At 35.3% G+C, this 13,959-nt stretch overlaps 1 protein-coding gene across 9 annotated transcripts in view; it reads left to right on the forward strand.

The window, feature by feature from the left end:
* Nucleotides 1-11,603, forward strand: part of ARHGAP42 (Rho GTPase activating protein 42) — a 280,896-nt gene extending 269,293 nt beyond the window's left edge. For 7 of the 9 annotated variants that reach the window (XM_072726273.1, XM_072726275.1, XM_072726274.1 and 4 more), the window contains 2 exons: nt 5,764-5,843; nt 6,269-11,603. In XM_072726273.1, coding sequence (XP_072582374.1) covers nt 5,764-5,843; nt 6,269-6,357 — 169 coding nt within the window. In that variant the 3' untranslated portion in view covers nt 6,358-11,603. The remainder of the gene's footprint in view (nt 1-5,763; nt 5,844-6,268) is intronic. The other 2 variants (XM_072726272.1, XM_072726278.1) reach the window with 1 other exon arrangement.
* The last annotated feature ends 2,356 nt before the right edge of the window (nt 11,604-13,959 follow it).

Below are 13,959 nucleotides of genomic sequence, written 5' to 3' on the forward strand. Positions count from 1 at the left end.
ATTTAGGCAAGCTATACAAGTATCTTCCGAAGGTTGAATTGAGAATTATGTGCTTGAGAATTAAGAAAATTCGGAGCGTCTGGCTCATTATAAGCAATCACATATTTCTGTTATCATAATTTCAAACCAATGTTTTGTTTATAATTACACAGCACCAAAGCAAAGCTCAACACATTCTTCTTGTCCAGTAAGTTTGATAAGAAGGCTGTCACTAGTTTATAGCATAGTGACACATGTAAGATACACATAAGATAAATCAATGTGCTACATTAAGAAACACAAAAGAATCCATGATTTTTAAGAATAATATTTTTTTCTTCTTTTAGAGAATATGGAGAATATTAATCGACTAAAAAAAGTGAAGGGAAACCACCTCTGATTCACAACCACCTAATCTCATCTAGGACCATGGTTCTCAAACTTTTTAGTCTCAGAACACTTAAAAAAACTCATTGACAACCCCCAAAGAGCTTTTATTTATTTGGATCATATCTATCTATATTTGCTATAGTAGAATTTTAAACAATTTTTTTAATTTATGAATTTATTAAAAATGTAAATAAGCTCATGTAACTAAAGGCTGATAGAGTAATTCTTTATGTTAGAAGACAGAATTGTGATTATTCACTGTTATTAACAATCAACAATTATCAAAAATAGAAATGATTTTTTTCAGTGGTATTAAGAGACTTCACAGATAATATCCAAATAGTCACCAGAAATATTCTAGATCAGCAATCAGATGTAGACTCTAGCCTGCTTCTGCCATACATAACCTTAATTCCTTAGACTTCACTTCTACATATAGAAGATGAACCAAGGAAATGACCTGTTTCTTTTCAAAATCCGAATTCCTATCAACCAAGTCACCTGATGACCACAAGTCCTCCAGCATTTGGGGGTGACTGTTTTCTGTGAAAGTCAGGTAAATAATGTGCCTACCTCCGGATCATAGCAGGGTCTAGCTTCTTTACCTCTTCCAAAGGCCATGTTCTTAATGTGTTTAAAACAACAGAAGTTGTTTCATATCCACCACTAACCCAGGCCACATGGAAGCCCACTCCTCTTTTGTGACCATATACTGAACATGCTGTAATCAGCTTCCATTCCTTAATGATGTTGACTGCTGAGAGCTCAGGAACTAACACCTCTTCCTTAATTCCACCAAAGCACCACTAATACAATAACAAACATTTTTAAAAGGCCATTACATATTAGTATAAATAAAATAAATTTTATGAAAAATATTGTCTAATATAAAGAGTTACATTATTTTACATTTTTTACAGGCCTCTTTAATATATGGCATAATAGGAAATAAATGGATTCTCATATACACTTCATTTGCTGTCAGAGCAGTTATCCTCTCAGGGTCCCATCTACCCATCCACCCAGGTTCTCCTTGACTGTACTTTATGAACCACTCACTCCTCCGTGATAAACACAGAAAAGGAACCATGAAGGTTGTATTCACTGTATTGTTCCAACATAGTGCCCAATGCAGAAAAGATGCTCAACAAAATTGTTAGATAAATGAATAAAATACACATTTTTTAACTTAAAAAGCCTTCATTAGTTACTAGGGCACATGGATGGTTCAGTTGGTGAAGCATCAGACTCTTGATTTCAGCTCAGGTCATGATCTCAGGGTCGTGAGGTCAAGCCCTGTGTCATGCTGAGCATGGAGCCTGCTTGAGTTTCTCTCTCCCCCTCTTCCTCTGCCCCTTCCTTGCCTGTTCACACAAGTGTGGACATTCTCTCTCTCTCTCTCTAAAAAAATAATAATAATTTATTACTCACATTTTCACTTCATTTTCAGTGGAGTTGCAATACACATGCCTTTGATACAAGCAGCTTTAACTCTATAAGGTCCCATGGAAGTTCTATAGCATTGAGGTGTTCAATATTCAGACAGATATCCAAGCCAGAAACAGCCAGTATTTGTTGAGAGGAAAACTAAGAAAGGAACATGTAACTAATTTAAGAAATCTCTAACCAGTGACCAAGAAGCAAATGCAGAATTGATTTTAAATGGTCATGTGCAATTTAGAGGTCTTGCAAGGACAAAATTTTTGTAAAACATTGCTTTACGTGCTAGCACTGTTTCATGTCATGTGTTCTTCTACTTTATTATTTGTAATAGCTGCCTAATGCTTTACTGGATTGGTGTGTGTTAATTCATTAAATCTTCTGATGAAGGGACGCCTGGGTGGCTCGGCGTGATTCTGGAGTCCCAGGGTTGAATCCCACATCAGGCTCCTTGCATGGAACCTGCTTCTCCTATCTCTGCCTCTCTGTGTGTCTCTCATGAATAAATAAAATCTAAAAAAAAAAAAAAAAAAAAACTTCTGATGAAGATTTAGGTTGTGATTTGTTTTTAGCCTTTGTATATGTTATTACTTTAGCAACTTTTTAACTATATCTGTGTGCATTTCTCCTTCCTTCATACTAAAAGTGTGTGTGTTTGTGTGTGTGTGTGTGTGTGTGTGTGTTTGTGTGATTAAGTGGCCCTCCAGAAAACATTCTATCAATTTTGATTAGGTGACATTTTAAAATGTTGCTTATATTAAGATAATCATTGTGAATTTTGCACACTCACACTATCAAACCTTTGTAAGTCTACTCATCAGTAATAGCATTTAGAATTAGGAGTGGGTCTTATGAACAGATCATCCCCTAGATTATAAGGAAAGAAATGGCTTTCAGGAGGCTGAGTGCCGTTACCTTACTCTACCATGCAATAAGAAGCAAGATTTTCAAAATCCTTTTCAAAGGATATTAGGATCTTTTGAAGAGAGACTCAAAAGGTGACAGAATTATTTCATATCTTCCTCAATATACCAAGGCAGTAAAAGAGGAAGCATTAGCACCTAGAGAGAAAACTTCACTGTCACAAACATCTACATTAAATCATCAAAGCTCTATGCTGAGTTCACACCTGTAGTTACAGATCTCGGCAGAAGAAAATTATACCTGTCTGTCATATGCACAGATAACTGAAAAGTCATGACAGATAATAATTTGTGCTAGGTATTTTTGACACATTTAACAATACCCATTTATTTAGAGGCATAATTACTCTACATGCCTCCCCCATGCTATCCAATCCCATAAAATACTATAGAGAGAACATTCATGTCTGAAATATTAACAAAAATAGTTTGGTTGCATTTAGAGTATAATTTCAAAAACTGTATCATTATAAGGATTATATCTTCTTAACGATTTGTATAACTGAAAATTGTTTCTTAATGCATTGACTAATGATTCAAAGTAGTAAGACTTACTATTAGAGGAAATTTTTGCTGTTAGAAGATTTGAGTTTTTGGGAAGCCTGGGTGGCTTAGTGGTTGAGTGTCTGCTTTTGCTCAGGTGGTGATCCTGGGGTTCTGGGATCAAGTCCCTGCAGGGAGCCTGCTTCACCCTCTGCCTATGTCTCTGCCTCTCTCTCTCCCTCTCCCTCTCTCTCTCTCTCTCTCTGTCTATGTCTCTCATGAATAAATTAATAAAATCTTTAAAAAAAGATATTTGAGTTTTTGAAAAATCCTTATATTCTTTTAGAGAAATGGCTGGAGCCCTCAATTACATCAGATACAAGATTATAATATCAGATCAAATTATACCAAATTAGATTAAATTATTATAATTGACTGGAAGATTATAGGAAAAACTAATATTCTTTCTATTTAAGATTACCATGGTCTGGTTCTTAGAAGTCTTCATAACTTGGTAGTATCCTCTTCCCCCACCCCACCCACATGTCAGCAACACTCCCATGCACACACATTCATGTACTTGCATGCACATATACACACGTACACAGGGCTCTACTCTGGGTACCTGTGCTTCCTCAGTTCTTCCTTAGACCAAGTTGAGTTGGGCTAGTAGCCATTCCTAAATCTGTCTGCTGCAGGCTGTCCTCACAGACTTTCTGGAAGTACAGCCTGAGACTCACCTCATGAAATAGACTCTGGGGGTAGGAACATAATTTTTCTCTAATTTTTAACTTCCTAATTTTCAGATATCTGTTTGACAACTCCATTTATAAATGAGCTACTCTCATTCTGGAAATGTAGGGAATAAGACCCAGCATCTAGTTCCAACAGGGAAATTAAATAATAATGTTACACTGCTCTTTGAGAAAGCTGTAGATAGCAAATACTGCTTGCTGATACTTCTTTGCAGGGAATAAGTACTGAGACCTCAGGGAGGAAAGACAGGGTACCTTCAGTCTTAAAAGTCCTCATCATGTAGAAAACAGACCCCAGAGCATCTTACCTTTTTTTCCATTCATTGATTCAGCAAATACTTACTGAGTTACTAAGCATCAAGCATCATTCATGGAGCTCACATTCTAATTGGGGAGAGAGAATTATAGAAATATCAATAGTAACAACAGAATACCAGCTACTAAATACCATTCAGACTTAAAACAGGTGAGTATGATACTTGCCTCGGCACCTATTTTGGATGTGTGGTCAGGAAGACCAAACCTTTAGCAAAGCTTAGGAAATTTAAGGTGAACTAGAAGTGCACAGCCATGTGAAGATAAAGAGGAAAACATCTCGGGGCAAAGCTCTGATAGTGCTGAGGTAGGATTGAGTTTGGCATGTTTGAAGAGGTTAAAGCAGGCCAGTGTGACTGGAGTATAGTAGGTGAGCAGAGGCAGGTACAGAAGAAGCAGGAGATACTGACAGGTACCTGTTTGTGCATAGTGTGGAGGCTAGAATTGGAAACCAGGTGAAAGGTTGCTTTTGAAGAAATAATGTGGTCATCACATGATCATCAGAACCTTTTTCAAACTGCCCCAGAGCTTCTCTGTGTAGAATGGATTGTAAGGAAACAAAATAGGAAGCCTAGAGGATTTAGAAAGCTAGGAAGCCATTCTGTGAGCCACACTAGAAACGATTTTAGCTTGGACTCTGGTTGTGATAGAGATGGTGAGAAGTAGGTGAAGTCAGGATAACTTGTACATTGTATCAAGGTAATTGGATGTTGAAGAATAAAGGTGACTCTTCAGTGACTTGATGAGTTGATGGCTTTTTAGTGTAGGCTCAAATATTTTAAAATAGATCTCTTATAAATCTCTGAAATTCTGGCTTCTCTTAAGAAACTATAGTATCTGGTTACATTGAGTCTGAATTTTCATATGGCAAGAGATGGTGGGACCTGAGTGTTGGCTTCCCACTTTAGGAGATGTTATAGGCTCTGTTTTGCAAAGCCTCTATCTGTCCTCATCATCTCCCTGACAATGAGGCTATTGTTGGTTGTCATTTATCATCAGTTTATCCTATCATTTTTTCATGTATCATGCCCACTTGATTTATTTACTATACTCTGTAGGCCTTAAATTTTGTGGTCTCACCTCTGATAATCTGGAAAGAAGTAGAAAAAAAAAGCTTTAGGGTATGTATGAACTTCTGTATAAGTGTAAAAATGGCCTGTTTGCCAGCGTACTGTTCTATAATAGTATTTAAAACCAATTTGTGCTGTTATAAGCCAGGTTAATTATCCATGGGGACATTTCCTGAAAGTACAAGAAGAGTTTTTGGTGTGCTCTTAATATCTGATTTCTTGATTAGGTGACATAAGTGTATTCAGTTTGTGGAAAATGCTCTTATGTATACTTACATATGTGTTTTATGTATATTATACTCCAATATCATACAACTAAAAACTAATATCATTTTAAAAATAATTTGAAGTATAAATGTACTTGAGTTGAGTGTTATGGATTTTATAAATTGCTTTTTCCCCTTTCAGCCAAGCCAAAGCCATGTACTCATGTAAAGCAGAGCACAGCCATGAGCTTTCCTTCCCACAAGGGGCGATATTTTCTAATGGTAAGTATGCCCATTCCCTTCACTAAAGTTCATTATCTTGGGGAAGATGAAGGAATAGTGTAGGGATAATAAGCTAAAATAGAAGCCAGAAGACTCAGAATCTAGTCCCAGCTCTGCCTCTCATAACCTGTACAGGTGAATGCATCAAATTCCTCTGCAGCCCGGTTTGCTCCTGTATATATGAGAGAGGCAGAAGGAAGAAGGGATGGGGGGGACAGGAAAGATGGAAGGATAGGAGGGATTAGGGAGGAAGAGAGATTGGTTACATGAATGGAAAAGGACATCTCCAGCCTTAAAGATGCTATGACCTGTTTTGACAACTTGAGTGTGTATATGCAATCTGATGTGGATTTTTACCCATTTGTGTACATAATTATTTGAGGCTAATGTTGAATGAATGACATTTGTTTTTTATTTTTTGTCAGTGTACCCATCAGTGGAACCAGGATGGTTGAAAGCAACTTATGAAGGCAAAACAGGACTAGTTCCAGAAAATTATGTTGTCTTCCTCTAATACTGTTTAGTGGATGGCAGTATCTTCATGGTATCCATGGTAACAATAATAAGTGCTATGATTTTATCTGACACAGATATGGGAATCAGCCCGCTAAATGAAAACTAAATTTCTATCAGGTTTCTACACCAGCAGACTATGTAGCTCCCTATACATGGAAAAGAAAAAAAAAATGCTTAAATTGCTTGCCAGCCATTCTTTTTATTTTTTACTTCTTGACTGGTTTCTTATTTTAAAATCTTTCCTCCCCTGTTTTTTCTGATAAGTAAATCTGTACATTGTCTCTTCTATAATAATCGTAGAATCTCAAATACTGTATGAAGTACTATATCCCAGAAACTGGGAAACTAGAAATTTGCTATAAGGATTTTTAGATCTGTCCTTTACTGTCTGGCATTTTCTGAGGAACCTTGAAATCATGACTTAAAAATGTGATTTAATTTGTTCATTTATTATTTTTTCTTAAGAATTTACATCTTTTATATAAGATTGTTTGGTCCTAAACATTTCAAACAATAAGTTTTTTTCACACAACTTTATTTTTATTTGTTTACCAAGTAGATGATGATATTCAGAAGGAATAATGTATATGATGTCTATAAATGAAGCCAAATTAAGTCATACACTGATTTCAATATAAACACTCCATTCAGTATTCCAGATGCCTTCTCTGGGCATAGCAGGAATCAGCAGATTATTTCTGTCAAAGCCTGACAATGAATATGTGGGTATTTTGCATTCCCCTAAAGATCTTCACCACAATACCCAACACTACCTTTACAGCAGAAAGTACCCATAGACCATGAATAAGCAAATTAACATGGCTTAGTGCCAATACCACTTATTTATGGATCCTATAATTTGAAAATCAAAATTCTGTGTGTCCCAGCATGTCATCCTTCTGTAAATTATTAAAATCAATTTTAAAATAGAAATATTTTAGCGGATGGGCAAACCTGGCAAGCAAGATTTAATTTGTGGGTCTTGGTTTGCTGATGCCTGGTTTAGGGAATGTGTAAAACTATCTTTATTATTTTGGGATTTTATGAATTTTTACTACATTAACATATAAATACTGATAAGTCATATGCACATATCATCTGCTAGTGGGATTATAGTGGCATCACAAAACACAACTACAATAATAGGAAAACAGTGTAAAAAATGCAGTTTTAAGGCATGCAGCCTGAATTCTACTTGTAACACTGTAAAGTGTTAACATATTTTATTGATACATAATTTTGGCTTTTGAGAAATTCTTGTACAAATGATAAAGTTGTTTTTTAAAGACACAAGTGGAGAAGACATGCCTTTTAACTTCTATGCTTGTGATAGAAACCAAACATAAAGATACAGGATTCTTAAATTTTAAACCACAGATTTTAAAATTGTTTAACCATCTTTAGCAGGAATAAAATCTGTACATGATTTTCTTTTATACCTTTCAATTTACAGCCTTTATTAAGAATTTCACTGAACTTATAGAGCATAGAAATAAGTATTCACTATCCATTTAAATATATCATCAACATCTGGTCATGCATCAACCATTATTTATATTCCAATTATTCTAATATAGTATATCGATAAATACCTGCATATGGCAAAGAGTCTTTCTTCTCAAGATTCCAAAAAGCTGGTTACTCTCATTGCCTGCCACCATACTGGTCCACTAGGCCATGATATTTTACTTGTTACTTCAGAGTTCTTCACTGTACAGATACTCAGGTACTGACTTGCACAAACCTCTTTTTATGTGACAATATAATCTGTAGTTCAATCTCTTCCACTTTAAATGAATGTTTCTAGAGTTCACAGGTTAAATTATATGTGCATGCATATTCACACAACTATGCCTTACCTTTTAGATTTGCTTTTAAAATTAAAAATGGAATACTGGATTAGAACTTAAAAAGAATAACAGTAGATAGAGTCAAACCAGAAATAAATACCAGTGCTTTGAAATAAAGGAATGAAAAATATTTAATGTTGTAAAAATTAGTAATAAAGTGAAAAAAATCTGATAAATTTTATTTTTTTACCTTCTGATATTGAACTTTGTATACTTATAATCAGGTGTTGCTAGAGCTTTTTGGTCTCTAGATCTTTGGTGGCCCTTACTAGTAATAATAGCATTGCTGACACCCTGACTACCCTCTGCTGGAACAGAAGGTCGTTTTTCCAGTGTACCAGTCCCTTAGTTTATATGACACCATCTTTTAAACACCCTTGCCGTCATCTGGCATTCTACTAGATTAGAACCTCTTAATGGCAAATTGATTTTCTTCCAAAGACCAACTTGACTCCAAAGAAAGATTCAGAATTCTACTTCAGGAGCTGCATAGAGAAATTTCAACCTTCATTTTATTTTCACACAGCCCAGAGTGTTCCTTCCTCTAAGTTATCTGAGAGCTAATTCCATTGTGATCAGTGAGGAGTTAAAGGTTTTACTGTATAAGACGTGGATGTGAAGCCCTCATTTCTCATAGTGAGGCACTTACTGTGGTATTACTTAGTATAGTCCTTTTTCTGAAACAAAAGTATAAGTGCTTGTTCGAATTGTATTTCCTTTTGCAATTTTAACATTTATGGGAATGGTCCTTTTTCTTCATATTGATTACATGTGTAAGCAAGTTATGGCCATAAACTGCAGACAGACTAAAGCTGCTTTTCCTTAGAAATAAGTTTCCTACAGATAAGGTACTAATGAGCATTGAGAAAATCAAGACGTGCCCTAAATTACATGGTACATAAATTACACAAGATAATGGCAGTCATTGAAACAAGATCACATTAAAAATTGTAACCACATTTCAATAATGAAACCCTAGCTTTTCAGGGGCAATATGAAGATATGTTACATCCACACCTTCAGAATGCACAGTGTGGACACTCTAAACACTACTTATGATATACTCAGTATGAGGAAGAAATTGATAAATCTAAGCTGGTCGTCCTGTGTACTATGTGAAAATATCCCTAAGTACAGTATACTTACATATTTAAAAGGTGCCTCTTTTGTTATGCCATAACTCTACCAAGTTTATAGAAACTAGTCAGTTAACTGAAGGTTTTTCTTGTGCTATGTGTAAATGTCTGAAAAGTAAAACAATCTTTGTATTCCTGTGAAGACCATGAAGTATGAGGAAGTGCCATTTCTTCTTATTTGATTTGAGTGGTTTGGGTAGTTGTATTGGCTCTCTGTGCTTTGTAATGTGAATGAGTGCAACCAAATTTCTCAACAATGGCTTCTTAGCTAGCTCTTTCAGGGGTGGTGGGGAAAAAGATATATACTTTATAATCTCAAACTATCCAAGTTCCCAAGTAGGAAAAATAAAGATAGATAATGACTTATTCCTATTCTATAATAATTGGTTTTACATATTGTGGCACGCCCTTTAAAAACCCACCAGTTTAAAAAAAAAAATCCACTAGGTTGTAAGGAAAAAAAGTCTAGCAACGTAATCCTGTGGTGATAACCTCATTCACCCTATTATTCCCAGCCTCATTCTTCAGGTCTATGTCTATTTCTGATATGAGAAGGATATCACTTATAGATGCTGGTGTAGAAGATTTTTTTCAAACAACTGTATTTGTAGTATACCCCTCAGTTTATGTATTCAGGATGTCTTAATTAGCATTTAGAACTCCAACTTGAATTAAACTTTTTTGACTTACTGAGTCAAGTAAGTCGGTAAGACCATTTACAGTCAGATTTTGTTCTTTGTTTTTACAATACCTTTGTAATTTGTAGCCGTTACTATGTATGACCTAATAACATCACTGAGTAGAGCTCCAAATCTTGGTAAAAAAGAAAAAAACAAGAGACTTTACTATTGTCCAGAAGTTATTCTGCACTTGACTAAAGGTTTCCCGTTATGGTAGAAATCGCTATTTACTTTTGGTTCCAGTCTTTTTTGGTTACCTTCCAAAATCAAAACATGTTTTACAAAGTAAGTTAAACTTCCTGAATAGTCTATATCCCACCTGTTCCCTGTTGATCTACAAACTTACTGCCAGGTATTTATCAACTAGTCTTAGTTGATATATTCACTGTATCCTTTTGTTGCCACCAAAATCTCCTTGCTTCAAATGTGCAAGTTCTACTTGGTACTAATTTTAGGTGAACTCTGGCTTATAAGTGACATGTACTTGTAAAGGGTCAAATCAATAAATAAGATTTTTCATTTTTTTATGGCAGCTACATCCACTGCTTTAAATAAGGAATTTCAAATAAGAATGTTGACAGTGCTCACAGTGAACCATTGGCAGAAGACTGATCTGAGTATGCTACATCAGTGTTTAGAAGCTGTTGTATTGGTTAGGGAGCCCAGTAGGTCATCCCTTCCTCTCTGACCCTCAAGACAGATGCCAGGTTCAGAGGTTGAACATTTCTTGGTGCTAGAGGGAGAAATGAAGTCTCTATGCTTACTCAGGAGCCCCAAAGGCAGGGGTCACTTATAGTTATTACAAACATAAATATCCTTCAACATCCAAGATGTTTATGTACAGGGCTATGATAGGAATTTAAGTGATGGAGGGAGGTGGAGACCAAAAGTGCTGATACCACCTCATTAGATGATCATTTTCTCCCCTTTGTACCATCTGCCGTCTCTTAGCAGTGTTTCCTTTGGTCTTTACCCTTCCAGGGTTGAGAGTAGCCTAATTTTGCCTTGAATCCATTCAGTTTCTTAGATTAAAAGTATTCATTGTTTTATACGTGGTAGCATGTTAGAACTTTTATATATGGCTTTGCATCTTCATTTACCTTTTTACAGAGAATACTGCCTGCACATGATTTATGCTTAAAATCTGAGATATCACCACATTGAGGCCTGTGACTTCAAGAAGAGCTGAAGCCTTTACAACTAAATAGGGAGTTTGGCAGGGAAGATGACTTTTTTTAAAAAAAAATTCAGAATCCTATTTATATACTGTTAAAATTTGAAGTACTATAGTTTATGTTAAAATTGAATATTTAGATACTATATTTCAGTACTAGAAATTTTCTGTAGCCACTAACATGACTGATTAATAAATATGGTGAAAATGATTGTCAGTAAATTATCATATTGAATTGTTTGTAGTGTTTCTGTATTTGTCTTCACTTTGTGTATATATACACACATATATATAAAACATGTAAATAACCTTATGTTATTCCTAATATCAATTGCCACAATATCTTTAATGTATGTTGACACTGTATTTTAAATTACTTAAAAAAAATAAACGATGTAAACACATTTTAATTTAGTTTTTGTACTTCAAGAGCCACTGTGTTGGAGGGCAGCCATCTTGGATTCATATGGATCAAAAACAAACTTTCAAATACTATGAATGGTCATTTTGAATGTGGCTGAGTGGAAAATTATAGCAGAATTAGTAACCTTTTCCTGCCAGTTGGACCTTTTCCTGAGAAATTGGCATTATGATAGATTCAGGAAGATGTTAATGTTGGTACCTACCTATTAATGATGCAGATGTCTACAAGAGAGAAGTAAATGAGCCATAAACAAAATATCAAATATAACAGATATGTATGCTTACCTGAAAATATAACTTTGCAAAAGTTTACAAATGTGCTATGGAAGAAGTTTCAGCATGCAAATACACCCTTAGATTTTTATTAGTTATGACCCTTTTGATCATTATTTGATTTCTACCTAAAATTTTGTTTTTCTGTATCAGAAAAAAGAGAATCATGTATTTATTTTGTGCTGTTAAGTGGATTATTGGAGTGCAACAATCACTTTGCAAAACTAAGCCTGACAGGTTAAAAATAGGGCCACTGAGCATAAACTTGATTTGTTCAACTGGACTGTAGCTTTCCTCAGTATCAAAAGAGAAGCAATAAAATCATAACACAAGACTATTGAGATTAAAAGACTAGTATGAGTGAGTAATTACTAAATTACTCACTAATGTGAGTAAATTCCAATGAGTTACCCAGGAAAGGACTACTAGCACAGTTATGAAAAATCATCATGGATCACCTACTGTTTGAGAATGTTAGATTGGAAGAAATTAACCTAGGATGGATTTTCTTATAATTGATATTTTAGAAATAACAAAAACTAACTCCCAATGCCAAAGCTAGATAGGTTGAGCAACAAAAATGTTATCAGATTATTGGATTATGACTCAAATTATAAAATATCCATGAATCTACACTGATACAAAGGACAGGAAATTTTGTTCATAGAGAAGAATTCCAAATAATTGGAATTGTATTACTTTTTCCACTAGGCAATTAGAGTTTAACTTTTCACTCCTTGAGGATGTGTTGTTAGACCTAGTGACTACTTTCCAAAAATTAAGAGTATGGAGAACTATTGTAACTTGACAGAGAAGCCTGTCAGACACTATCCTAACCAAGTGATAAAGTTAACATCATCAGTGATACCATGTGGTCATTTTGTAATCCATATGATGTTATGAGAAAAGCCTATCACCTCTGTGGTATTCTTTCCCCAAATCCATATCTCCAGTCTAATCATAAGAAAAACACCAGACACATCTAGATGGGGGCCATTCTGCAAGATAACAGTACTTCTCCAGTCTGTGGAGGTCATGATGAAAGGTCATAGATAAAAGAAGAATTGGGAGAGCAGAATGCAATGCAGACCCCTGGACTGCATCCTGGAAAAGAAAGAAGACATAATGGAAAAACTGGTGATATCCAAATAAAGTATAAAGTTTAGTTAATAGTGAAAAAAAAAAAAACAGTAACAAAGTCAGCCACAAGATTGTGACATGAACTGGGGCCACCTTATCTCCTTTTTGGAATTTAAGTTGCTTTTACTCAAGACTTAAATACTTTCACATTTTTCTCTGCTAAATTGGGATCTATGTGTGTGGGACATATCACTAGTTCATTGCTGAGTCCCAGCAAGATTTTTCCAGGTTTTTTATACAATGGTTCTTCTTCTTAAAAATGTAGATGAGAACATTTGAAACCTCTTTATATAGGATACCCTTGGGAAACACAGATTCCCAAAATAATAAAATTAAATGCTTGTGAATGCTGTTTCTGGGTGTTAGGGTAAATGAGTCAAGCATGGCATTCAGTAGGATTCCGCTTGTTGATAGAGATTAGTTATCTGAAACATTCTACCTCCATATTGCCAGAAGCCAGTCTACTGAAAAAGCTTTTCAGGGTCAGCCTGGGCTAGAGAAAGAAAAATAAGAGCCTATCTCCCAATCTTCATCATGGTTTTTGATATTCAATAAATCACCTAATTACAGAAAGATTTTCCACAGCATGAATGAGTCATAAGTTGCCTTTACAAATATACAGCTCGAATGCTTTTCAAACATTTTCAAAGTAACAATTATTTCTTCAAATAAATCTTAAATGAAACAATATGTTAAACAAATATGATCCAACCTTACTAGAGTGTGTGCTTTCAAGTGTGTTAAAGAATGCCTTCCCTTCCTCCATCCAGGCCCACAGCCTCCAAAGAACCCTTAGGGCCTTTCAGAACAGGCATGGAAATGACTTAGTCTGTGGGACTCTTGTGGCTCAGCTGGGCCTCTGCTTTCAGCTCAGGGCATGATCCCGGAGTCCCGGAATCGAGTCCCACATCGGGCTCCCTGCAT

This window comes from Vulpes vulpes, chromosome 11, assembly GCF_048418805.1.
Source record: "Vulpes vulpes isolate BD-2025 chromosome 11, VulVul3, whole genome shotgun sequence".
Classification (NCBI taxonomy): Eukaryota; Metazoa; Chordata; class Mammalia; order Carnivora; family Canidae; genus Vulpes; species Vulpes vulpes.